Consider the following 27,353-nt stretch of genomic DNA (forward strand, 5'->3'; position numbering starts at 1 on the left):
AGTGTTACAGGACAGTATTTTTTTAAAAAAGGAAAACAACTGTGACAATAGTGACAAGCATTCTGTTGCTATAACAACTTGTAAAAGTTTTATCAAAAGTCTTTACAAAGTTGAGATGACAGTAAAATTCTTGATAAATACATAGCACCAAACATGTTGAAGAAGCTATTTCAAATTAAAGTTTTGAAGCTTACACTACATGCTGCTCATAAAATAAAAGTTTGTCAAAGGTTTTAATATAGTGAAACAATTATCTTTAACTTTCTTAACTGGAGCCATTTAAAATCAATAGACTCAAATGCAACAATGTCATCACTTGGATGAAAATATTTGTTCTCTTTTTCCTTTGTAATCTTCTTTTGTTTTAGGTGCAAGGTGAAAAACATTTGTTAATGCATAAGAACTGTAAGCCCATTTGAGGAACATAATTAAAAAAGTGAAAATGACTTTCTGCTTTGTGATGAAGATTGAAAGCCTTTTAGTGAGGCAGCCTGGGATGACCCAAAAGCAAAAGGAAAACTGAAGTCGTCTTTCACATTTTGAAAAGCTTGAGCGGAAGAGCACGACGGAAAAGAAAATGCAAATGAATCATCATTCTCCATTTTCCCAAATAAATTTCCTTGAAGGGAATAATATTTTGAATTAATTTTTGACTTTATATGGAATACAATCAATAATTCTGGAGATTAATTACAATTTCATTATTTTAAAAAATTGCCAAAGAATAGTATTATTTCAGTTAGATATGACATGGATTCTGAGATTGTCCTACTGCTCATAAAGGACAAGAATTTCTGACCGACAGTGTTCAAAGAAATTATGTCAAATATTCAGACCACTCCTAAAGGTGGAACTGCTAAAGCGTGATGAATCTCAAAAGCAGGGGAAAAGTGTAGAGTGAAATCTAAGCTATTATTATTATTATCATCATCATCATCATCATCATCTAAGCCCATAGAGGGAAGGTGTTGTGTGGCTATCAGCACACATGTTATCATCAATATATGCAGTAAGAGAAGCTATTGACAAAACAATTTATTTCATGATAAAAACTTACCAATATCTTTGTGTGATGAAATAGGATTTAAATTTCCAGAATAGCTTTCACCTAACTGAAACATAATATATATAAGTGAATTAATTGCAAAACCTAGCAATAAATTAGTAAGCATCCTTTTACAAGTTCACCAGCTATTAAGGGAAATGCTGCACTGCACAAGTTAAAGCAAAATTTCTATTCTCAAACTCCGTATGTTTTATGACAGTCTTGGTAAGAGAGTTACTTCTAAGGTTATGTCACAAATCTCAGACACAATCCAGGTGGCTGGACATGCAAAAAGGTAGGGGTTATTCAATTGCAGAAGACTCCTCGTGAACTAGTTCCGATTATTGCTTCTAAAGCTATACCAGTCACTAAAGAAAACGTTCCACTTTGCATTTCTGAACACTATCCTTACTACAGTTCACAGTTGTAGAGACCATGTTTCCCCTAATCACCTTTTATCCAGTCCTCAACCAATAAGGTCTGTGGTTGATTGGGGATTGAAATTCAAATCTCCTCAATTCTAGTCTGACACTGACTGCACCATACTTTAGTAATGAATAAGCTGATCATTTCACACAGCTCTACATGTTGGCAATTCAATATTACCTGCCCTGGTGAAATTTCCGCTCCAAGTACAGAAGAATCAAAGAAATTAAATCCAGGGGACTTGGCAGTAAAGCTAGAAAGGAAAGGAAAAGCGGGCGACTTTGACATTGATCCTTCACTTTTTGATGGAGTTCTGTTGTAAAGAAAGGAGAAATTTAGTAAGAATGGTGGAGAGGGAATCGGTGTTAAGATGGGAAACATCCCAAAACTAGGTTTGGTAGAGTCTTTTACCACAAGTGCTCTGGAAAATGGCAAGCTCATTATAATATTTGAACTAAGAATTCTTACAGTTCCAATGGAGTTTCCATCCTACTAGAAGCAGGTGTCTTTGGAAGTATGTTAGACTCTGGAGTTCTTGGAAAGCTTACAGCATCATCTTCTCTTTCTGCAAAATCACAGTCAGTTGTTGCCTGCCCATCCTGTTAAAGAGAAATTTTACATACAAGACCATGTTTATATGGCATTCACAGCTGTTTAAACACCAAGACACACTTATTGAGGCTTTTCAAAAAGAGAACAAACTTTATATTCATCAGGCATAAAACTGCCTTGCTTGGAACAACTGTAGTGAAGGTGGGTAAGAAACATTCCTAAATGAATGTATGCATGCATCCATCCATATACGTATAATGGAAGTGAAAAGTGAAAAATTCAATCACCTGTATATAGACATTTGATGAGTTATTTAACAATATAATATTTGATTACTGTTTTCTCTAAGCTTATCAGTTGAAAGACGACTACAAAATCAGAATCACTTTAAAGTATCTGCTAAAATAAAGAATATCAACAAGGAGGGAGGACTGTCTGCTCTCGGCTGCAGAGATGTTCTATAAAATTAGAACCTTAATACAGAACACAGAGCTCCTGTATCTGAGCCACAGGGACCACTAACATGTTATAAAGTTGCCCTATACTAAAACACCATCTAACTCAATTTTGTATACAAACTGAGTGGCAGCAGTTCTCCAATGTTTCAATCAGGATCTTTCTTATTCCTACCAAGCTCTGAATCAGGGTGGGGGTGGGCTTTCACTTGAAAGTCCCTACAGTGGGTTACATGTCACTTAAAACATATAACACAATATTTAAAACCACTGTAAAATACAATGAAACAGTAGGTGTGAGTTGAATCAAATTAAAAGAAATAGCACTTTAGCCCACTCCACTAAAAGCATGGGCAAAAGTGACCTGTTGAGGAAAGCTATATAATGTTGGTGCAAGATTAACTTCGGAGGGGGTAGCATTCTGAAATTTAGAGGCTACCACTGAAAAGGCCCTCTCACATGCCATCATCTGTCAAATCTCATTTGGCAACAGTACCTTTGAAAAGAGTCTCCCTGGCCAAGGTTATCTTTGATCATTCTAGAGCATGTGCTCCATCACCAAATATAGCCCCTTCTTATAAAATTACTTTATTTTTTATTGCAACTGCTTTCAACAGGAGAGCTCACATGTAAAACATTAATTTCAAATGACGCTGGATTATACAGAATGATAAAACTGCAAAAACCTGTGCTAACCAGGCATGAATTTGAGGGAAATAAATAGAAAAAAACAAAAATAAAGTTAAACTGACTTGAAACACATGTGCAGAATTGTTTGACCTGCTTCCTTCTTCTCGTTCCACATATTCAGTCTTTTTTCCTTCTAGAGAAGATTGTTCGCATTAAAAATAATTCAGCTCATCACATGTGAAAATAATATTCAAAAGTAGCACTCTTCATACTATAAATTTACTAATGTAAGAGTTGGCTTATTTGTATTTTTTAGGAGCAGAGAGCATAATGGTATGTTCCACAAATCACTTAATCCATCAGCCTATACCCTCAACCTAAAGGCAGTGCTGTGCAAAAAAGCAGATAATCCATCTCTTGATCTACTGTACCGGGGGCTGACCTGTGCACCTGTTAGTAATGGGGTAATCCTGGGCACTACAAACTAAAGCAAAGAGGTACAATAACTATACTGAATAGATGCTCAAATGACCACAGAAACTTGAAGAATCTGGCCTGCAAGTAGCATATTTAGAGGGGGGGGAGCTGGTTTAGATATCTTCTGTAGGTGCATCCATATTAATTGCAAAACCTTTAACATCATATATAAACAAATCATTCACAGGTCTATTTTTTTATCTACTTTGCACAATACTGTAACTGGTGGTGGCTGATTTTCCCACTTAAGCAGTGATTACAGACTCTAATTGGCTGATACCACATGTGTGTGATTGCAGCAGTGGAACATTACCACAAATTCAACTATCAGTCAACATAATATATATTTTAAATAAAAAATTATTTATTTATTTTTAGGCACAGCAGTCCAATCAATCATGAGTCTTCATGCTTTTAAAACCAAGAATTCTATCTTATGCAGTTTGTAATTCATGCAATAAGTGGATAATCAGTATGAAGTTTTCCTTCACAGCTATATCACTAGCAAACTCTGGTAGGTCAGGAGACTGAGAGTGTTTCCACAGCACAGGAACTCTAAGCCCAGTTAAGGAACAATTTCTAAAAAGCAAAAAAATGGAAGGATTGAAAGCCTTGGAATGATCCAACTGGAAAGGGAAAACTGATGTCATCTTTCTCATCTTGAAAAGCTTGAGCGGAAGAGCATGATGGAAAAGAAAATGCAAATGAATAATCATTCTCCCTTTTCCTAAATAAATTTCCTTGAAGGGAATAATATTTTGAATTGACTTTATAAGGAATACAATAAAAAATACTGGAGATTAATTACAATTTCATTATTTTAAAAATGGCCTGAATACTAAAAATAAAAAATAGTATTAGACATAACATGGATTCTTAAATCCCACTGCTCTTAAAGGACAGGATTTCATGATTGACAGTGTTCAAAGAAGCCTTACATTTCAAATATTCAGACCATTGCTTCAGAAAAGTGAATGAAATTGCTGTGAGAGTTGGTTGGAACAATTAAAGTTTAACAAATCACAAGAGCAAGTGGAATGGATAGACAGAAACCACTAAGCCCAAGAGCTCTATGATACCGTGTGAAGCCAGACTGAACCCATTTTAAACATTTTGTTAAAGGAATGAAGCTACTGGGTGCCTATCAGCAATATGTCAATTAATGGAAGCTACTGACAAAACATTTCATGGTAAAAGCTTACCTTTGTGTAATGAAACAGGATTTAAATTGCCAGCAGAATCTCTTTCACCTAACTGAAACATAATATTCATTATATAAGTGAATTAATTAGAAAATCAATAAATTAGTAAATTCAGGATTTGAAAAGCACCATGTTTTAATTATCCAAGTTCGTAAAATGCTGCAAGGTAATAATAATAGTAACCATACTACTACAGGGGATCCGCTGATGTAGTGAAACTGTAATTCCAAAAACGAACCCCAGCAGTAAGAACTTGCCATTTCTGCCAGCCTTGTTATTAAACTCCATGCATGTTACTTCTAGGGGTTATCCCTTCTACATTAATTCCACCAAGTGCTCCAGAAGTCAAAGTAAAGACATGGCTACGTTTTCTTTAAGATGTTCAGAGCAATCCTACGCATGTTTACTCTTTATTATCACTGTATTCAATCAGCTTTACTCCCAGGTGAGTTGATGGAGGATTACACACTGAATGTAATATTTTTATTATTTTGTGCATGTTAAAAAGCAAATCAAATGCAAACATTACATTTTACAGTGGTGCCTCGCAAGACGAAATTAATTCGTTCTGCAAGTTTTTTCTTCTTGCGAGTTTTTCGTCTTGCGAAGCACGGTTTCCCATAGGAATGCATTGAAAATCAATTAATGCGTTCCTATGGAAACCGCTTGCCAGGCTGGCGGTGCGGAGAAGGGCTTTTCTCCCCACCGCAAGCCTTCAGGACAGGTACGGGAACAGAGGGGAAGGGGTGCAGCGCTTCTCCTCTGTTCCCGGGGCTTGCGGTGGGAGGAGGGTTTTTCCTCCCCACCGCCAACATTCAGAACAGCACTCTGAATATTGGCGGTGGGAAGGAAAACCCTCCTCCCACCGCAAGTCTTCAGGACAGCCATCCGAAGGCTGGCGCGGGGAGAAGGGCTTTCCGCCCCACCGCCAGCCTTCGGAGCAGCCTTCCGAAGGCTGGCGCGGGGAGAAGGGCTTTCCTCCCCACCGCCAGCCTTCGGAGGAGCCTTCCGAAGGCTGGCGCGGGGAGAAGGGCTTTCCGCCCCATCGCCAGCCTTCGGAGGAGCCTTCCGAAGGCTGGCGCGGGGAGAAGGGCTTTCCGCCCCACCGCCAGCCTTCGGAGCAGCCTTCCGAAGGCTGGCGCGGGGAGAAGGGCTTTCCGCCCCACCGCCAGCCTTCGGAGGAGCCTTCCGAAGGCTGGCGCGGGGAGAAGGGCTTTCCGCCCCACCGCCAGCCTTCGGAGGAGCCTTCCGAAGGCTGGCGCGGGGAGAAGGGCTTTCCGCCCCACCGCCAGCCTTCGGAGGAGCCTTCCGAAGGCTGGCGCGGGGAGAAGGGCTTTCCGCCCCACCGCCAGCCTTCGGAGGAGCCTTCCGAAGGCTGGCGCGGGGAGAAGGGCTTTTCTCCCCACCGCCAGCCTTCGGAGGAGCCTTCCGAAGGCTGGCGCGGGGAGAAGGGCTTTCCGCCCCACCGCCAGCCTTCGGAGGAGCCTTCCGAAGGCTGGCGCGGGGAGAAGGGCTTTCCGCCCCACCGCCAGCCTTCGGAGGAGGTCCGAGGATAGTGGGGAAGAAGCGCTGTGCTTCCCCGCTGTCCCGGAGATTTCCCTATGGGCTTTCGTCTTGCGAAGGAAGCCCATAGGGAAATTCGTTTTGCGAAGCGCCTCCAAAACGGAAAACCCTTTCGTCTAGCGGGTTTTCCGTCTTGCGAGGCGTTCGTCTTGCGAGGTACCACTGTACTAGTTTTGCAACCTGAGGACTGAGATTGCCATACCAATCCTAAATGCAATAATTTACTTCCAAGTAAAACTAAATGCATATGACCATGTTTATCATGAACTGGGACTCATCATTCCAGAAGAATACCAAAGAATAAATGCAACACCATGAATTAATTGTAGTTATGGTCAATGAAAGAGAAACTGCATATTAGGAATAGGGAATCAGTTTTGCCTTATGCTTGCTACCTGGCATCTCTAGGTATGGCTCAAACTAGATGAGGCATGCAGTTGTGTGGTCCCTGAATCTCTTTACCTTATGGAGAGAACTTTGAATGTGTGAGCAGATGGAAGGGAAAGTGTTATCTGTTCATCCGCCCTGCACTCTGACTGGAGTCACCAAGGCTGCTTTTCAAACAAGTAACAAAAGAAAAACTCAACTCCATCAAGGAAGAGAGGCAGGTAAGTAGATGCATGTCTAATTGGAACCTGACAGAGGTAGACTTCATGGAAGATTCTGCGGAGAAGGTCACAGGCAACTTTGTAATCATCCTTTTACAGGTCGACAGGCTGTTAATTCTGTATGTGGCCTGTTTAAGCAAATCTTCTCTTCTCAATCTTTGGTAAAAGAATGTGACTTCCAAGGACAGATCACTAATTTCAGACAAATCCCAGGGGACTGGACATCCAAAAAAGTTTGGGTTATCCTTTTGCAGCTGACTCCCAATGAACTAGTTTTTTTTATTATTGCTTAAGAATCTATACCAATCCCTAAAGAAAAATTTTGAACTTTGCATTTTAGAATTGTATCCTTACATGAAAATGCCTGTTAGGTTCACTATACCTGCAGATTACACTAATTATTCATGCTGTGTTTCTAATATTTATTTTATTACATTTACCGTATTTTTCGCACCATAGGACGAAGTTTTTCCTTCTTAAAAACTAAGGGGAAAAGTCTGTGCGTCCTATGGAGCGAATGCAGGGGGGGGGAGGCAAGCAGGAAAAGCCCCCAAGAGCCACACACAAGCTTTGCGCGGCTCTTGCGGGCTTTTCCCCAGGAGGGAGAAGGGACTGACGCGGCCAGTCAGTCCCTTCTCCCTCCTCTAGAAAAGCCTTGCGCAATCTCTCCAGCCACGGGAGGCTGTGCAAGGCTAAAGAGGAAGCCCGGGCAGCGAGCGCGATCCATCCCGCTCGCTGCCTGGGCTTCCTCTTTAGCCGTGCGCGACTCTCCAGCCACAGGAGGCTGCACAAGGCTAAAGAAGCCAACTTTTTAAAAATCTCTCTATCTCTACCTCTTTTTCTTTTTTCGCCCCCTCTCCACCCCCTTATTTTCCTCTGGATCAGTGTTTTTATCTAGATTAACGTTTTAGTTTGGAGGGGGGGAATATTATAAAAAATGAAACTTTGCAGCTTTTATTTTAGTATACAATAAAAACAGATTAAACAAAACACAAGAGAAGGAACTAGCATAGAAGAAGAAGAGAAAAGGGAAAGAGGGAGGATACAAAGCCATTTACCAGAGGTAGATCTTAACCCTTGCCTCACCTGGGAGCTTCTCTGGGCAGGAATTCCCTCAGCTTAAGTGGGGTGAGGGAAGAGTGGCAGGTAGGGGGGTACCTACCTAGACAGTAAAGCCACATGTCTCTCCAATGAAAATTGGGAGTGGGCATTGTGTGAAGTGGCTGTGGATCTCCTGCCGCAGAAGTGTAGGACTGTATAGAGTTGGGAGGGCCACCCGAGGGTCATCTAGCCCAGCCCCCTCACAATGTAGGAATCACAGCTAAAGAACGCCAGGCAGATGGTCCCCCAACCGCTACTTAAAAGCCTCCAGTGGTGGAGACCTCCAACAACTTCCGAGGTCACAGAATTGCAGGGTTAGAAGGGAACCCCAGGAGTCATCTAGTCCAGCCCTGGTGGACAGCGGGCACGATCCATCCCGTTTTGCAAGGCTAAAGATGCTGCTCAAGGCTAAAGAGGAAGCGCGCAGCCTTTCTGTTGCTCTTTGGGGCTGGGGGGAATAATATTTTTTTCCTTGATTTCCCCCTCTAAAAACTAGGTGCGTCCTGTGGTCCGGTGCGTCCAATAGAGCGAAAAATACGGTATATCTCCGCTCTCCAAAAAAACTCATAGTTGTGGAAGCCATGGTTTCTCCCCCAAGCTTTTATCCATTACTCACCCAATGAGGTTTGCAGTTGATTGGGAATTTAAATCTGCACCTTTTCAGTTCTAATCTGACACTAAATACATCATGAATACATTTCTCAAGCTCACACAGCTCTGCATTTTGAAAATTCAATGTTACCTGGCCTGGTGAAGTTTCCGCTCCAAGTACAGAAGACTCAAAGAAATTAAATCCAAGGGACTTTGCAGTAAAGCTAGAAAGGAAAGGAAAAGCAGGCGACTTTGACATTGATCCTTCACCTTTTGATGGAGTTCTGTTGTAAAGAAATAAGAGGAGAAATTTATTGGCAATTAAGGGCAGGAATTGGTGTTAAGCTGGAAAGCAGCCAAAATCTGGGCTTTGTAGGGTGTTCACTCCAAAAGTGTTGGAGAATGACAAAGCTAATATCTGAACTAAGAATCCTTACAGTTCTAATGGAGTTTCCACCCTACTAGAAGCAGGTGTCTTTGGAAGTATGTGAGGCTCTGGAGTTCTTGGATAGCTTTCAGCATCGTCTTCTCTTTCTGCAAAACGACAGTCAGTTGTTGCCTGCCCATCCTGTTAAAGAGAAATTTTACATACAAGACCATGTTTATATGGCATTCATAGCTGTTTAAACATCAAGGCACACTTATTGGGGCTTTTCAAAAAGAGAACAATCTTTATATTCATCAGGTATAAGACTGCTGTGCTTAAAACAACATTAGTAAAGGTGGATAAGAAACGTTCTGAAATGTATGCGTGCATCCATCCATATATAATGGAAGTGAAAAAATGAAAAAATCCTTCAATCACCCGTATAAAGACATCACACACAAATCAGAGTAGTTATTTAAACAATTTCTGTACTGCCTTTAAATGCCTGCTGAATTAAAAAAGCCTGAGCCCACAATACGGAACACATAGCTCCTGATGGATACAAACCATGCATTTGAGCAATGGGGGACCACTAACATGTGTGTGAACTTTATGAAGTTGCACTGTGCTAAAAGGGCATTGGTCTAACTCAATTTTGTATGCACACTGAATGGCAGCAGCTCCCTGGGGATTCAAGCAGGATCTTATCCCTACCAAGGACTGAATCTAGGGCCTTCGGTATTTTTTATTTATTAAACTTCTGACCCTTCTTTCACTTGAAGATCCCTAAAATGGGTTACATATCACTAAAAACAGTACTTCACTCATAGGCGCTGACTCCATGGGGCTTGAGGGGGCCCGAGCCCCCTCAAAAATTCGTTTGGGGGGGCTCCGCCCCCCAATAATCTCCGGCGCCCCTCCAGCAGAGCGCCATCGCCGCCCCTCCCCCAGCCCAAAATGCACAGGGTCGGGCTGCATGCCTCCTGCCCTCCCTCCCGAGCAAAAGCTCCACCCAATTTCCTTCGGAGCTGATTAATAGGCGCAGCACGCTCTCCCCTATTCGCTCACGAGGAGGCGGCGCCACTTTATTTGCATATTCATGAGCTTATTTATTATTCATGAGCTTTCCCGGGCCCCCCCAATATTTTTTATAAGTCCGCGTCCCTGACTTCACTCCACTAAAACATGGGCAAAGAGGGGCATCTTGACCTGTTGAGAAAAGCTATGCCTTGTTGGTGCAAGATGCACCTCGTTGGGGGCAGCATTCCACAGCTTAGAGGCTACCACTGAAAAGGCCCTCACATGCCATCATCTGTCAAATCTCATTGGGCAACAGCACCACTGAGCAGAGCCTCCATGGCTGAACTTATCATTGATCATTTTAGAGCATGTGCTCTATCACCAAGTATAGCCCCTCCTTCTGAAAACAGGACTCATTCTTTTTACTGCATCTGCTTTCAGACAGGAGAGCTTACAAATGACATTGCATTATAGAGCATGTTAGAACTGAAAAACAGTTATCTGGGCATTTATTTAAGAAAAATAAGTAGATAAAACAAAAATAAAGGTAAATGGACTTGAAATGCTTGTGCAGAATCCTCTGGCCTGTTTCCTTCTTCTCGTTCCATATACTCAACCTTTTTTCCTCCTATAAAAAAATGCTTGCATTAAAAAAAATCAGGTCATCACACGTGAAAAGAATATTCAAAAGTAGCACTGTTGGTACCATTGATCTACTAACATAAGAGTTGGTTTATTTGTGTTTTTTAGCAGCAGAGTATGATGGTGTCTTCTACAAATCACTTAACTCATCCCTTACATTAGCCTCATTCTAAAGGCAATGTGTAGCATGAGAGTGAAGTTCAATTCCACAGACTGCAAGATGGTCCTCTTGATTTGTTGCCCGGGGGGGGGGGGATCCATGAACCTGTGAGGAATGTGGTATTCTGGGCACCACAAACAAAAGCAAAGGGGTTCAGGAACAATACTGAGGCTCAAATGGCCAAAGAGACTTGAAGAATGTATGTCCTATAAGCAGCACATTGAGAAACAAGGCTGCATAGGTATCCTGTGTAAGTCCATATTGACTAGAAAACCTTTAATGCACTATATGGGCAAGTCATTCATAGTTCTATTCTTTATCTACTTTGTAAAATGCTGCAATTGCTGATGACTAGCGTTCCTGATTAAGCAGTGATGATGACTGACACTAATTAGTTGATCCCATATGCTGTGTGTGATGGTGCAATGAAACACCACCACAAATATAACCATCAGCCAACATAGTGGTTGTTGCAACACAATTTAATTTTAGGCATAATAGTCCATAAGTTCACAATTCTTCATTATTTTAAAATCAAGAACTCTAATTTATGCAATTTGTAATTTACACAGTAAGTCAATAAGCAGGATGAAGTTTTCTTCTTCTCTTTAGCTATATGATTATGTATAAAGTATTTTAAACAGTGTTTTGTATTCTAACGTTTCAGTTGCATTTTATACCTATTTCTGCAGCCTCAGCCTCAAACCACTGCCTGTTGTTTGTTTGTTTCTGATAAGATAGCAACCTAAGACAATAAACAGGATAACAAGTTTGTTTCAAAAGCATTATCTTCATGCAAGATTCTGAATCCATGCTTTCACTAATGAAAATATGATTTGTTTTAAAAGTTACCTTAGTGGTGTTTGGTTTTGCAAGCTTGTTACAGATGAAAGCTGGGCATTTTTTGCTATGTTAGTTCCTATGGTGTCATTACATTTCTAAAACAGAGGACATATTTCAAATGAAGGGAAGTACAAAATGATAAATTCAGACATGTTGACTTTTCCTTAGGCTGTACAAATACAGCTCTTTTGACCTCTATTTACAGGTCATGATTCTGAAACATTATTTTTCCTGCCATCAGATCTGCTCCAGTTTGTCCTTTGGTTTCCCTAAAAAAAAAAAAAACCTAAAAGAAAGTTGCTATAGTGAATAAATTAATTTGTATTGCTGTATGTTTGCTTAATAGGCTCATTTTTGTTCTGTGTTAAATAAAGAACATACTGTATAACTGAAGTGAGTATAGCATTTACTTTTTACTTAGGCTTTCAAAAACAAACTCTGATATATACCTATTATATGAATTATATTAGGAGACCTCATTATAGTGTGATTTGATGTACTCTTAAAAGGGAAAGACAACACATATTTATAGCAAGGAAGTTCAAAAGAAAAGGATGTAGAACATTGTTCTGGCATGCTGAAGAACCACATAGTGGTACAGCAATAAAACTGCCAGCACATTTACAAAGCTAAGCAGGGTCTGGTATGATTCAGATTGGATGGGGGAACCACGTGTTGTGATTCCTACATTACAGGGCGTTTGAGTAGATGACCCTCATGGTCTCTTCCAGCTCTACAATTCTATGATTTTATGAAAACAAAGGCACAATGAAGTCAAACTTAAGCACTTACAAGTTCCATTGATTTTTCTGGCAGAATTAAGAGACTACCTATATTTCTCTCACTGAAGTCAATGGAACTTCAAATTGCTTATTGGCATCACATAAGTCTATATCAAAGGATGAAAAACATAAATATTTATTTAATTTAATGTACAACTTAATTGTAACAAAGCCTCTAAGCGGTTTACAAGAATCAGGGTTTGAGGGTTTGTAGAGCTCTTTCCCTTTCTATCAAACCTATACCTTGTTAGCTGGGAACAATGGGATGGACCAGTGTAGTAGTGGTGTAGACTGGGTGGGTGAAGTGTGTTTCTTGCTGTATATCTGCATGGAGTCTCTGACTCAGGGCCAGACCCATATGCATAGTCCTGTCTGGATAGATAGGTGAGATTGCCCTGCAATTCTTGGGAGGGGAAGAACAGGCAGAACAAATTTTCTGGTTGTGTAACACCTCCCACTGAATCAGTGACCTTGCATTTTATTGTTTTGCATTAAAAAATACCTAAGAGAAAGTGATGGCTGTATAGATGTAGCTTGTGCCCCTCTCTAGAGAAGAAGGATTGTGTCCGATAACTCCATGCTTCTAGGATCAACTATGGAAGGGCCATAGCTCAGCAATTGAGTACATGCTTTGTATGTAAAAGGCCCCAAGTTCAATCACTGGCTACTCCAGGCAGGGCTGGGAGAGAACCTGAAGCTCACCTCATGTTGGAAGCGAGAACATATTTTGTGGCTACTGCGCTGGTTACCATTTAGCTTCCAAGTCTAAATCAAAGTGCTGTTTCTCACTTTTTAGGTTTTTCACAAACTAAGACCCAAATCTATCTCAGAAATCACCCTTCCTCATATAAGCCTGTTACATAGCCTGTATAGGCTAAAGGCACGAGGCCACGATTCTGCTAAAGCTGAGCAGATCTGGGTTCAATATGACTACCTGGGAATCACATGCACTCTGCCTTGGATTCCAGGAAAGAAGAAAGGTGAGAAATATACGAAAGTAAAATAAAAAAGAATCTGTATCAGTGGAGTCCTCCTCCATATAGCTGCATCACATGAAATGGGGACATCGGAGGTGAAGATAAGGGTCTTTTGCTGGAACTGAATGGCCTCCTTTAAGGGCTTAGGACACTGTTTTATTCTGTCAGACCACTGGTTCATCTAGCTCAATATTATCCACACTAACTGGTAGTAACTCTCCAGAGTTTCCGAGGGGAGTCTTTTCCAGTCCCACATTGAGATATCAACTATTGAACCTGGTACCTTTTACAACTGAGACATGGCCCTGAGTTGTGTTTAGCTTCGGTGAAGTTATAAACCCTATCTTTTCCAGAAGCTTTCGGTGGCTGAATTATAATGAGGTTCTGTGCAGGGGGCTGTCTATATTGTTGCTGAAGTGTTGAACTCCCCCTGCTTTTCACTTTTAAAAAATGTTGCTCTGTTGTTTGCTTGGATTGTTTTTGTATGTTTTGTTTTTATTTTAGTATTTATCCTGCTGTATCTTTATGGCTTTAGTTTTTGTGGTGGCACATAAATGAAGCAATACAAAAATAATAAAAATAAAACATTTAGACATCTATATTTGTTTTTTCTGTTGCTGGTTTTATATATACCGTACGTAGAATGTTACAATGTGAAGATTGACTGCTTCTTTTAAATCAAATAATCTTTTAAACAACAGATACAAAAAATTGCTCCTGTCTTGCCCCTGGTCTCACCTGCTTTCCATTTGCATACCTGTCTTTCATTTTCTACATGACTGAAGTATATACTGGTCACTGCTGAATGTCCTATAGAATCATTTCTCTCTTCCATACCTATATTATTTAATGGCAGTTTGATATAATTAGCCATACATAATTTAGCTTTATTATTAAACAAATGAAAACAAAATTGACAATAAATGCTTATAAACAGCATGAAGGTAATCAGAAAGCTACCAGCTTCAAGATAACGAACTTCAGGACACATATACCAGTTTCTTAAAACATATATGGATGACTGCTGAGAAGAACTGGCGCAAAGTATTATGTGGAAAAGTCTCTGAATCTGTCACCTTTGGTGTAGGCAATTCAGAGTACAGAAAACACACTGAGGTATTTGCCTATACAACAATTGTGATCATTCTATATTATTATTATTAACTGCAAACCACAGGGTGGTTTACAATATAAAAATATAGCTGCTAAACCAGGTGAGGATAACTGATGAGCCTCAGACTTCTCCTGCATGCAAAGACAGGCTGTGGTGGATTGAGCGGATGAGACCAATAGTGGCTCCAATTGTCAAGAAGGCAGTTTCTGCACATGCTGTAGAGGGAACTGAGGGGCGGATGGGGTTCATCAACCTGGAAAGGTAGCCCATCTAGGAGAAGAAAAACTCTGGTCCTAAGCATCCACTGCCTTGCAAGATATCTTTGGAAGAAGAAAAGCCTAAGGAGTAAACCCTACACGAATCTGGAGTCCTTAACACAATTGGATGGCACCTTGTATGCCTCCTTCTGGCAACTCCTGCAGCCAAGCTGGTGCCAAATGTATTGTATTGCTCTGTTTTTCTTTGGACCACATCAGTAAGACCGAGAGGGGGAGGATCTTGTCATCTGGGCAACCCAAGACTGCCATACACACATTGCCCAGGCTTGTGCCCTGGGGAGGTCATGTCGGTGCTAACACAGAAGTTTGTCTCCAGCAGCACTCCATCGTTTCTCGAGACAGACATATGCCAACAAGAAGTAACAAACAAAAACAATACACACCCACCCACCCAATAATAATCATATGTATGCTTTCAGAAACATTAGTGCCCATACAATGATTGTGTCTACTGCACAGAGTGTGGAGACCCCCTCAGATGTGGCAGGGACTGCTTACTATGGGATAATTAACATCTACATTACTCCTCACATAAAAATGAAATCTCAAAATATTTTCTTTACAGACATAAATTATACCTCTCTGCGTTTGCTGAAACAATGGCTTCAGAGTTGAGAAACTTTGGACTAATTTCTGACAAATGCTAGGAAGCTGTAATGATTCATACATCTGACGTTTCTCTTTTAACACATGTTGACTCTCTTTGAACAAGCTGAAAGAAGAAAAAAGCTACAATGAAAGCAAACAGTAAACAAGGTGAGTGGATTTTCAAAAAAAGAGAGAAATGGAAAGGCCAGGGGTGGCTTAATGAGGTAAAGGACAAAACATTGAAAAGATGTACCTTCTCTGCCTAAGCTAGAATCCATTATAATATATTTGCTGGGTAATACCTACCAATGGGCATGACACAAACATGACAAATTATAGAACAGAGAGAACGTAACATGGAGCCTTACAATACATTTAATACATCCCTCTACCTTCCTTTTTTAAAAAAATTCCCATCCTAAAATGCAGTATACAGAGGATCCAGCATTAATTGTAATAAAACAAAGACATGTGACATTAAATGCAGAAACATAGCACAGTATGTATATTATAGGGTTGACATATGTCCAGAATTTCCCAGACATAACCAGAATTTGGCCATTGGAAACAGTGCCTGGGCAGAAATCGCCAAAATGTTCGGGAAAATCCACACGTATGGCAACCAATGTCAGAAGTGTAGATTTTGGCAAACTTCCTTAAGAATAGCTCAGCATCTTTGCAAAATAACAACTACTACGACAAAAAAAAAAAAAAAACTAAACACAAAACAAAAAAAACCTCAACAACTTTTGTATCTGTATTTTCGCTTTTTGAAATATGGCAACCCTAGTTCAATGGGAGATTTGCCAAAAGTTTAAGTGAAGTCAGAATTGCACCCTTAGACTTCAGTAAAGTATCTTAAGATAAAGCTTTTAAAATAAATATTTCTTCCTTGATAAAAAGGTATAAAGGCAATGCTATTCTCAACTACAACTGCAATAGCAGTTCAGAACTAGCCCCTTATTCATGTGCTGATCAGAAGGTCTGCACTGACATTAGAGTAATGCAGGAGCCACTTTCTACTGTTATAGAGCACTGACAATAACTATTCCCTCTCCTCTGGGAACTCTAGTGTTATTTTTTTTGGGAGGGGGACTCACATACAAGATAATGTAAGAAATCAATACAATATAATCTGCACAATCTTCAAACACTACAGCTCCTATTATTCTTCAGGGAAAGCCCAGGCAGTTAAAGGGGTATAAACATGATATATGTTTGTTGTGTAGATATGTCTGAATGTTTATATAGATAGGATTATAGCATTACAGTTTACGGGACTTGTTTATGTGTGATAAAATCAATTTTAAAATATTGCCTTTCATCAGATGCCTTCCTTGCTTCAAGATCTTTTGCATTTTCCTTTTCTATCACTTCAGGATTGTGCTGATCTTCTTTAATCTTTTCAATTTGCTAAAAGAAAAATTATATAAACAAATGATATAATTGTATCCATGGACAGTATTCAACTAACTTCTTGTACTAGTTCAAGGATTAGCACTAGTTTAAGGGGATTTCCTCCCCCCCCCCCCCCGCATATATCTCACCTGCTCTCATGGATTGGAGGAACCCCCAGAATAGATTTAGGGAGTACAGAGATGAGGAGACGGGGACAGAATCTTCTACCACAAAGGGAAAAATCCTTGCACTAACAGAATATTTACTGTAGCACTATGTTTAATACAATGTCCCTCTTTTATTATGCACTACAGGGTACCCCATAGGCTTCACTGAAAAATCTGGTGGCTCCTTAAAAGTTGTAGTTGTTTGTAGCTTGGAAAGGCAGTCTTATTTTTCTATGACTTGTCTACACTAACCCAAGAAACCCAAGGGTCTATCTCTACCTGCCCTTGTTTAATTAATGGCACCTTTCCACCTTAAAAAGCCCTCAGAATGACTTAGACCAATAGTAAAATAAAAAAGGTATCAATTACAGTAGCTTAGATTCAGAACTTGATCTACTCACAGGAGAACACTTGCCCTGACGAAAGAAAGGGAAGCAATTTTCACTGATTCCCACTTTCCACTGCACATAGCCCCCTATGAATCTGTTATTGAGAGTTGTGGGAACCTCTGAAGCAGTATAGAAGGTGGGGAGGCTACAGGGAACTAGTAAAAATCACCTTCATCTGTCAGATTGCAATCACTTCTGTAAATGAAAGGAGTCCTTTTGTTCATGGGAGGGCATGACAGGATCCAATCTATTACATTTCTTTAAACTTATTAAAATCAGAATCTAAACTACAAAAAAAAATCATTAAGTTTTAAGACAACAGAAAACCTATTGGAAAAGGTCATCTCTCTATCACCACCACGGAAGCCTTCAGATGGGCTCTATGCTGTTTTGGCTGATATTTTCAGATGTTTTTCTTCATTTGCACTCTTATCTTTGTTTCTGCTGTCTCATTGCCTGTAGCTGCCTAGTAATCCACAAAGATGTTTCAACTCTGTCAAGAGGCAAAGGGTTCTAGGGGCTATTGTGTCCACTATTTGAGTCTGTGTACACACCATACATTTAAAGCACATTTCTTGCTCCCACCCTATAAAAGGAATCCTGGGAAGTGTAGTCTACCCCTCACAGAGCTACAATTCCCAGCACCCTTAACAAACTAACATTGTCAGGATTCTGTGGGTGGGTGCATTAAATATATGTTGCATATGTAGCCTAAGTGAGTTCCAAAGTCCACCACTACAGCTTATGGATAGTAGAATCAGCAGAATACGCCTGCAATGGACAGTAGTATTCAGCCAGCTGAATACTTCCCCAGTCTGGCAACTAACCTGATGCATTAGTCTCTGGAAGTCTTAAGTGGTCCTCCACCCTTGTGGAGGCTTGAGGAACATATAAAACCAATCTTAGATCTCTATGGGGTATGTTCAGAAAAGCAAGTGCTATAAAGAACGCTGTTGAAAGGGACTGAAAGGCTCTGAATCTAGTTCTTCAAAAGATATAGGGGCTTGAGGCCCAAGTCATACATTTATTAATAATGCTATGTACAACATACTTTGCCTGACACATGCAATCTTTTTACAGGTGTTACTGTGTGGCACGACATTAGACTATGCAGAACCTTTCAGACTTTTTAGTGGGAACTGATATACAGATTTTAAAAAGCTGGCCAAGCCTGACCAGTTCTCCTTGTTCAATAATAATGCATGTATCAGGCCACATTGTAAACAGGATGCAGGATTTTAGGTGTCTGAAGGGGAGGTATGCTAGGTGGCTTTTAACTTCAACTCTGGCAAGAGGGAAAGGGTTCTTTTGAATTGCTATAGGTATGTGTGTGACTGAGATGAGGGTGTTTATGCTGCTTGTGACTGTGTGAATATGACATGGCAATGTGGCCTTTCTTTTACATTGATTGAAGAGAGAGAAAGAGAAAGAAACCAGAACACTGAGCAGTGAAATAGTTCAAATCTCTGCTCAGCCATGAACTCTGTGGGTAGCCTTAGGCAAGCCACTATTTCTGAGCTACTGCCCCAAATCTGCAATAGGGGACAATAATGGTGACCTACATACTCAAAAGATAAAGGAAAGAATTGTAGCTGGAGCTATTAGCGTCTTCAAGAAAATGTAGTGTAAAGTTTTCCTGGCAACAACAAAGAAATTTCATTGACATTTATATATTATCTCTCAGTTCCTTTATTTAACTTCTAATCAGTCAAACACTATGTAGCTGGGTCTTCAGTCTCTTCCCCCCACCCCCACCCCCATAAGTCTGCTGTTACCTGTCAGATTCTAAAATCCTGTCAGGCGCTTAACATAGGATGAAGATATTTCTTTTAAATTTGGGGGAGTTGGGAGGCAGTGGGGCTCTGTTGAGAGGTGGACTGGTGGAGAGCATCAGGAACAAGGAACTGCATCAAGGTGGGGGTCAGGATTTGCTAGACCTGAGTGAAATGCGAAACCTTGGGTGATTATGTTATCTGATGTGTGGGTTGGGTATCATCCACAATGCTTCAGAGGAAATGAGGAAATCCCATTTTGTCATCTTAAAATAGTAAGAACACAATAATTACCAACTACAGAATAGAGCTTGAAATAATGTAATATATCTTTATCAACTGTGAGTGATATAGTAGTGTTTTAGCAGATGGTAACATAGCATGGAATTTAAAAGGCATTTTACCTGTCTGAAATAATTAATTTTCCTTTGTAGTTCTTCTGCTGTTTTTTCTAGTTCAAGTGATTGCTGCCTGAGAACCACTGCATGCGTAAGAATTTCTTTTGTGTTGTGCCTCAAAGAAGCACTTTCTTATGTTAAGGAATCAATAAAACATACCCAACAAACAGTCAAAGTAAAATGCTAAATGGAAACACATTTTAGCGTGCTCACTTGGATTTAAGCCTTTGAAATAAATGAACTTATTCACACTTACGCTGTTTAACTTGGGTAACTTTTAATCTCAACCCAGATTCAGCCACATTTGTGCTGAACATGTTGTCTGAATCATTTGCTATTAACCCAGACAGAAATGTGCTGGAATCCACATTTGGATGATAAACAGTGGCATGCCATGCAATATTTAGGGCTTAATGTTCAGATAAACCACTTATCACAGCCTTTGTTCATGCCTGATGGAGGGGACAGTTGTCATATCACAACTGTGCTGGTTGTGTGAAATGAGTTTTAGTATTTCAACTGAACTGAACTGAAGGATTGAGCTTTCAGTGTGTTCCTGTGGCTAAAGAACTGGATATGAACAACATGTAAATCCTTAGATTTATTACATTGCTTTGGGCAAGCTGAGCCTCTGCTCTGCTTCCGAAAATCTGAAACAATGTTAAGAACGCTATTGAAAGAATTAAGACCATTCTGAATAAAAACTAGCACAAAAGGCCTTTGTGTATTCAATCTATAAACATCATACTTATCCCATTTTTATCCCACCCTATCCTGAAGATTCATGGTGAATTATATATGACAAAAATGTACCAGTAATAAATGCACAAAACTTTTAGCATTTATTGTAAATAATTTAGAACAAATCTTTACTTGTGGATAGCAAAAAGAGCAGTAAATAGGGCAGTTCTAAACCAAAGTTAAACTAATATTTCTTCCTTGCTCATGACTTGTTGATTACAGTAGCTAAATGGCCTGAACTATAGGATTTGTTCTTACCCCTCTAAGTCAATTACAGTTCAATAGATTTCTTTAAGAGCTGGAAGACAATGTAGATTCCTGTGTATTTCAACATCTTTCAGCAATCATAAAAGTCAGTAACAAAGACAAGAAAAACCACAGCGCAACTCTTAAACAGACAATTTTTAAGCTGAGTATATGGATACATCTGTAATGCCCACTGCGAAAGTGACTGGAATGGACCAGGTTCTGGAGGAAGGAAAGTTGTTAATGAATTAATCTCATTTTTGTGCATTTTGGGTAAAAACTGATCACAAAGGTTTTTAAAAACAGCTTTTCATTCCAGATTGTGCTATATCATGTTCTCACCATGTTAATCTGCACAATGGATCCTGTTTTGGATCCATTGCTGTTGCTTGAGGCTCAGGTGGCCTCGGTGGCACAAATCTGGTCAAGGATAGCCTAACGTCTGTCGTCTATGCTCTTGTAACCTCTAGGTTAGATTACTGAAACGTGTTACACATGAGGCTGCCTCTGAATGGTTCAGAAACTGGCTGATGCAGAATTCAGTGGCCAGATTGTTCACTGCGGCAAGATGGTTTGAGTATATCATTCCAATCCTTGACCGACTGCACTGGCTGCCAATTATTTTCCAGGTTCAATTCAAAGTGATAGTTTTAACAATAAAGTTTTACAGCTCAGAACTGCAATACCTCAAGGACTGCCTCTCCTCATATGAACCGACCCAGACCCTGTGATCATCATCAGAGGCCCTTCTTCATGTGCCTCCTCCGTGAGAGGTCCAGAGGGTGGCAACACAAGAACAGGCATCTCCTGCGGTGGCTCCCCATTTATGGAACACTCTCCTCAGGGAGGCTCATCTGGCATCTTTGTTACATATCTTTAGGTGCCAGGCTAAAACATTCCTGTTCTCCTAGGTCTTTGGCTAGTTAAACTATATACGCCTTTTAAATTGGGGGTACTGATTTTGTTTATTATGGTATGTATTTGTTGTTATATTGTAAACTGCCCTGTGATCTTCAGATGAAGGGCAGTATAGAAATTAAATAAATAATAAACAATGACAATAATATCAGGTGGATTGAAGGGCAAACTGTTGATCTGGGCATACCCTTAAAGAAAAATAATCCCAACCCACTGCAATCTGTTGAATTAACTTTTAGATCCCTTCCAAACTCTGTTTTATTTCTGTGGATGAATTCAAAGCATTTTGGCTTGCCTTACAGAATGTTTCCCCCTATCCTCCTGTCATGTGCCATTCTAGTAGTTCTCCCCGCAAAACACCCAGACCCCATTTTGTGGGGGTGCAGAAGAAAGAAAGGGTAAGAACCGCATTGCACAAGCAGAAGGCCTTGCACCGGGCTTCCACTGATGGAATTCATTAGGTGAATTCCACCATGTGTATTTTATTTCAGTTGGGATAACTGGCATTATAGAAACTATGTTTTTACCTCGAAGCTCTATCACTGTAGCTTCTTTCTTTTTAAGTAGCTCGGACTGCTTCAGAACTCGGTTTTGGATTTCTTCAAATTCATTTTTTTCCTGGTGATATTCCTGAGCAATGGCAGTTGCTAAATATTTTTCTTGATGCTGTTTAAAAGTCTCTTGATACTGAGTTGTGTAATCCTGGTACATTTTCCTTTTAAAACAAGGAAATACAATCACCCGCCTTAGACACCACTTAACTATCTTTTCAAAGCATGGCCAGTACTTGAGACAATTGCTCAGTTCAACACAGGGGAAATTTGAAAAAAATATGTGTTGCCTTAACTGAACTATAACCTAGTTGGGAATATGAGAAACCACCTGTATTTTTCTATTACTTTTCAGTGATAGGATGCAGTCAGCAATTGCCATTGAAGTGGTGGTGTACCCCAAAATATAATTCTCCATTAAAGAGTAGATCCTTATCTTCCTGAGTGTTCACATTTTTATAGGTAAGAAATTCATTGCTTATAATCAGCAATATTTTATGGAAGTCTTAATATACAGCTGTCAAACATTTTTACATACTTGTCTTTTTCTGTTGATTCCTGGTAATTCTGAAGTTCCTTCTGCAAATACTCTTCATGCTGACTAAGAATCATGTATGTTGGTTTCCAGCTAAGGCAACAAATTTAAAACTACAGTAAGTGTCTAATTATTAAAAGCATAGTTTAATTATATTCATAAGTAACAAGACCATCATAAAAATGGGTACTGTATTTTTCAGCCCATAGGACGCACCTAGTTTTTTTTGGGGGGGGGAAATAAAGGGAAAAAAATTCCTTTATTTTCCCCCACCCCAAAACCAGGTCGGGGAATCCAAACCAGGTCGGGGAACAGCGGGATGGCGGCGCTCCGCCTCCCCGCTGTCCCCCGATCTTGTGGTGCTGGTGCTGGGGAGAAGCGCGCTTCTCCCTAGCGCCAGCCTCCAAACCAGGTCGGGGAACAGCGGGATGGTGGCGCTGCGCCTCCCCGCTGTACCCCGAGCTTCTGGGAAGCAGGCTGCTATCCGCAGCCTTTGGGATGTCTTCCCGAAGTGCTGGGCGCTCTGCTTTCAGCGCGCCCCGCACTCCGGGAAGCAGTCTGCTATCCGCAGCCTAGGGAACCCTGCGGGAACTCCCACGGGCTCCCCAGGCTTGCTGATAGCTTCCTGAAGCCTGGAGAGCGAATGGGGTCGGTGCGCACCGACCCCTCTCGCTCTCCAAGCTTCGGCGAAAGCCTGCATTCGCTCCATAGGACGCACACAGATTTCCCCTTCATTTTTGGAGGGGAAAAAGTGCGTCCTATAGGGCGAAAAATACGGTAATTCCCACCAGCACCTTTCTATTTACACTCTCCCTTCTTGCTACCAGAAGATAATGTGATGATGTACTCTGAGAAAAAGGAACCTGAGATATACTTTTGGCTCACAGTCACCTTTGTGAGCCTAAGCTAAAACTTCTGTGCTTTTCTCATTGATTTCAATTGCATGTAGCTTGTATCCAGTGTAAAGTTCAGTACTGACATGTGCACCAACTTTTCATATCACAAAATACTCACACTCAAAAATACTCATTAATACAATAAAACTAACTGGAACCCAGAAAACCTTCTCATTTGCTGCTCTCAGACTCCAGAACTCCTTGCCAAGGGAGGCCCATTTATCCCTGTCTCTGATGACTTTCCACTGGTTGGCAAATGCATTTTTATTAATACAGTACAGTCCTTTGACCCACATGTTGATTTGCAAGTAAACTGTGGTTGGCTCGAAATGGTTATTTGTCTGTTTTTTATGTTTTTCAGTTTGTATTTTATTGCTGTTTTATTGTATTTTGATATTTTTATTATACAGTGATACCTTGGTTTACTAACTTAATCCGTTCTGGAAGTCCATTCTTAAACCAAAGTGTGTTTTTCCATAGCAGCAGGGGACTCAATTTACAAATAGAACACACTTAACAAGAAGTGAAACATGTTCTGCTTCCAAGGCAAAGTTCACAAACCAAAACACCTACTTCTGAGTTTGCAGCATTCTTAATCCAAGTTGTTCATAAACTAAGCTGTTCTTAAACCAAGGTACCATTGCATTTGTATTATTGCTGCTAGCTGACTGGATCGCCATTTGGCAGAAACACAGGATATAAGTATAACAAAGAAAGAATGACATAGCAGTAGTTAAGAAACTGATGAGAACCATGCAGTGCTGGATTACCAAATAGACTGAGTAGGCACTGGCCTATGGGCCCCACACCTTTTAGGGGCCCCATGACAACAGATCAAAATAATATTGATTTGATCTTGAAAGAAAATTACAACCAAGCTTTCTTAGTTCAATGTTATCCCACTAAAGCACACACAAGCCCCCCCCCCCCAAGTTTGAGACTGCCTAGGGGCCTCCGAAAGGGTTTAATCCAGTCCCCAGTTCAAATCTAAGGCTGCATACACACTATACCTTTAAACCATAATCAAAGCACATTTTTCCTCTCAGAGAATTCTGAGGAATGCCTTTTGTTAAGGGTTGCTAGGAATTGTAACTGTGAGAGGTAAACTATAATGTCCAGAATTCTTTGTTATTTGTTATGTGCTTTAACTGTGCTTTAAAGGTATAATGTGAACACATATAACAAATTTTCCAGGTGTCTCGACCCATTCACTCTACCACCCATACGCAGTATGTAAATAATAATACTGACTGACCTGACTGACAGAGTTGCTGTAAGATTATAAAGATAATGTACTGAAAGCACTTTAAAACCTCAGAAAGTGCTATGTATCTTCTCGGTCTATAACAAAATAACTTCACACCCCTTCTTAACTAGCTAAATCCGTAATTGCTTGATTACAAAGAGGTATATTATAGCCAATTGCAGTTTCAGAAATAAAGTTTTTACCATATACTTACGCATTACAATTCTCTCTACAGCTATTGTTTCGTTTGCGTAGGCTAGCAATTGCCTCCTTGTTCTTGTTAATTTCTTCTTGTAGCTGACAGATCTCAATCTTTTTCCCTGCAGTATTTGCAGAATATACTGAAAGAAAATGTTTATTTCATGTTTGATGGAATTTAAGATCGGAATAGGTCACTGGGATACAAACTATACAACTGGAACCATCCAATATGTTCCAAGGTTAGAGCTATAGAGCAGAATTTACCTAACAGTCTCATCAGCAGAAGCTGTGCACAAAGATTTGCTTACACAACAAGACCTGCCCTCCTCTGCTCTCCACACACTCTCCCAAAATTAGTTTGGAGTTGGGGGAGAGGGTATAATTCCAACCAGCAAGGTGAAATGCTTGCACAGATAGAATGTTTGAAAGAGCATGATGCTAAATTCCACCCAGAATGTTGATCCAGCACCTTCTTATGCAGGCATAGGCAACCTTGGCCCTCCAAATGTTTTGGTACTACAATTCCCATTATCCCTAGCTAACAGGACCAGTGGTCAGGGATGATGGGAATTGTAGTTCCAAAACATCTGGAGGGCTGAGGTTGCCTATGCCTGTTCTTATGGATACTGGAGGTCTACCATGCATCTGGAGCTCCCCTGCTTTCTAGGGCTGCTACATTTGTTTCAATAAGGTAGCAGGTCCTTGTGCATGGTGGTTTTTGTTTGTCTGTGTGTTTTTTGTTAGACACGCCTTTGGATAGACACCACAAGTTGTGAATCATAACCAATTTTCAGACCAAGAGTACAACTTCTTGACAATGAGGACAAGTTTCCATTACAACCCACCAAGGATAAGAGGAATGTTTCTATCAAGGAAAGGCAAAGGGCATGCAGAAGTATCTATGAGAGCTTAAACTGCAACAAATGCAAGATTCTGACAAAATTTATGTATTAAAGTCTACTCACTCTGTATCTGTTGCCTCAAATGTTCCTTGGAGTAAGATGCTTGCTGCAGCTGAAACACTGTAGCAGAAACATATAGATGAATGATATCATTGCCTTCAGATATTACCGTAAGTGTGAGAACTAATTTGCATTTTAAAACAGTAACTTAGTCACTTGAATACTAGATTTTATTTCAGTGCTACGTGTATTCAAGCTGTTTGCCTATGGCTTGCCTATATTAAACTATACCCCATCCGCTGCTTCCCCTCCTTCCGCATCCCAAAGCTGCTTTTCCTTCATTTCAGATGCATTTGCCTTATAAACATCCATCCAAACCTGTACAAAATGGAAAACTGCTGATGGGGAAAGGGAGTTGCAAGGAGAGGGAAGAATTAAACCATTCCCGCCATTCTTTGCTATTAATTCTCCTCCCTCAAATTTGCTTAGAAGTGACTTTTAGGACCTTATAACATGTAGTTTGGCGTTGAGTGTAATTCTGTCTTAACCCAGTAACACAGGGACTCAGCTACATTAGTAAAGAAAAAGTGTTTTAAATGCATTATAACACTGTGAGGCAAACAATATATGCAGATAATAAAAAAACTATAGATAACTGAAGGACTCTCTGTTGCTTGTTTCCAAAGCTGAACCACACGGCAACATACCAAGCTGTAGCAGTAGTTTGTTCAGGTTGTTTAACATGACATCAGCCATTTTGTAAACCTACATGAAGAGGGAAAAGAAAAGGAAGAACATAATAAAAGCACACACTCACAATGACATACTTAATAGCCCCAGTGATACAAAATGAAAATTGGAGACAAATGAAAAGAAAACCCACCCTTTGCTGTAAAGGCCTGGGTATAGGGTAGTACAGTATATAAATTCTATTATTATTATTACAGGCTATGCTAGCACGGGAGATGCTTTGTAAGGCAGGGGTGAAATTTTCATGAAAAAGGAGGGAATATGAAGCTAGCATTAACCCTCTTGTAAAATTATCCCACTTTGTCTGAGGCAGTTGTTTCCACTGACCTGTTCATAATGATAGCTGGAGTCTTTAACCAGCTTTTTACCATTAACAAATTTTAATGTATCTGAATAAGCATCACAAACTTTCCAGTGTTCAAAGTGTTCAAAGTTACACTGCACGTTCACCAATCTTTTGCCCTGATTAATGTTTTCACAGGTAACGATAAACACGATCCTTAAATGATTAGTCTGAAGGAGGAGTGCTTAGCACGACAGCAACATTTTTGTCTAAATTCAAAATTAAGTCAGGTGTAAAGTTTCCAGACCACATAACATGACAGTTCTGGGTGAAATCTGCATTTCTACAAAACCCTATTTCTTTCTTTCTTAAATTTCTATATAGCCCCCTCAGCCGAAGGCCACAGGGCAGTTCATTCACTTTAAAAATACTTTCAAACCACAGCCTTCACCCCCAACGTGATTTAAGGGCAGTCTGACAACAGTAATAAAAATAGATTTTAAAACCCTATTGATGACAAAAAACCCCACCACAAACAT

At 40.2% G+C, this 27,353-nt stretch overlaps 1 protein-coding gene across 1 annotated transcript; it reads right to left on the bottom strand.

Annotated features, from left to right (window-relative positions):
• LOC308592695 (protein SIX6OS1) lies at positions 1-27,353 on the bottom strand (the record flags this gene model as incomplete). Its single annotated transcript, XM_081204328.1, has 23 exons — positions 1-619; positions 1,058-1,112; positions 1,652-1,784; positions 1,940-2,070; positions 3,231-3,301; positions 4,788-4,839; positions 8,802-8,934; positions 9,088-9,218; positions 10,595-10,665; positions 11,520-11,584; positions 11,692-11,777; positions 14,199-14,278; positions 15,412-15,545; positions 16,740-16,834; positions 19,552-19,672; positions 20,712-20,754; positions 21,978-22,165; positions 22,540-22,629; positions 24,893-25,019; positions 25,845-25,901; positions 26,489-26,546; positions 26,859-27,044; positions 27,345-27,353. 23 exons carry the CDS (start codon positions 27,351-27,353, stop codon positions 429-431), a joined length of 2,307 nt encoding a protein of 768 aa, XP_081060454.1. The 3' UTR covers positions 1-428.

This window comes from Podarcis bocagei (genome assembly GCF_964188305.1).
Source record: "Podarcis bocagei genome assembly, chromosome: 1".
Classification (NCBI taxonomy): Eukaryota; Metazoa; Chordata; class Lepidosauria; order Squamata; family Lacertidae; genus Podarcis; species Podarcis bocagei.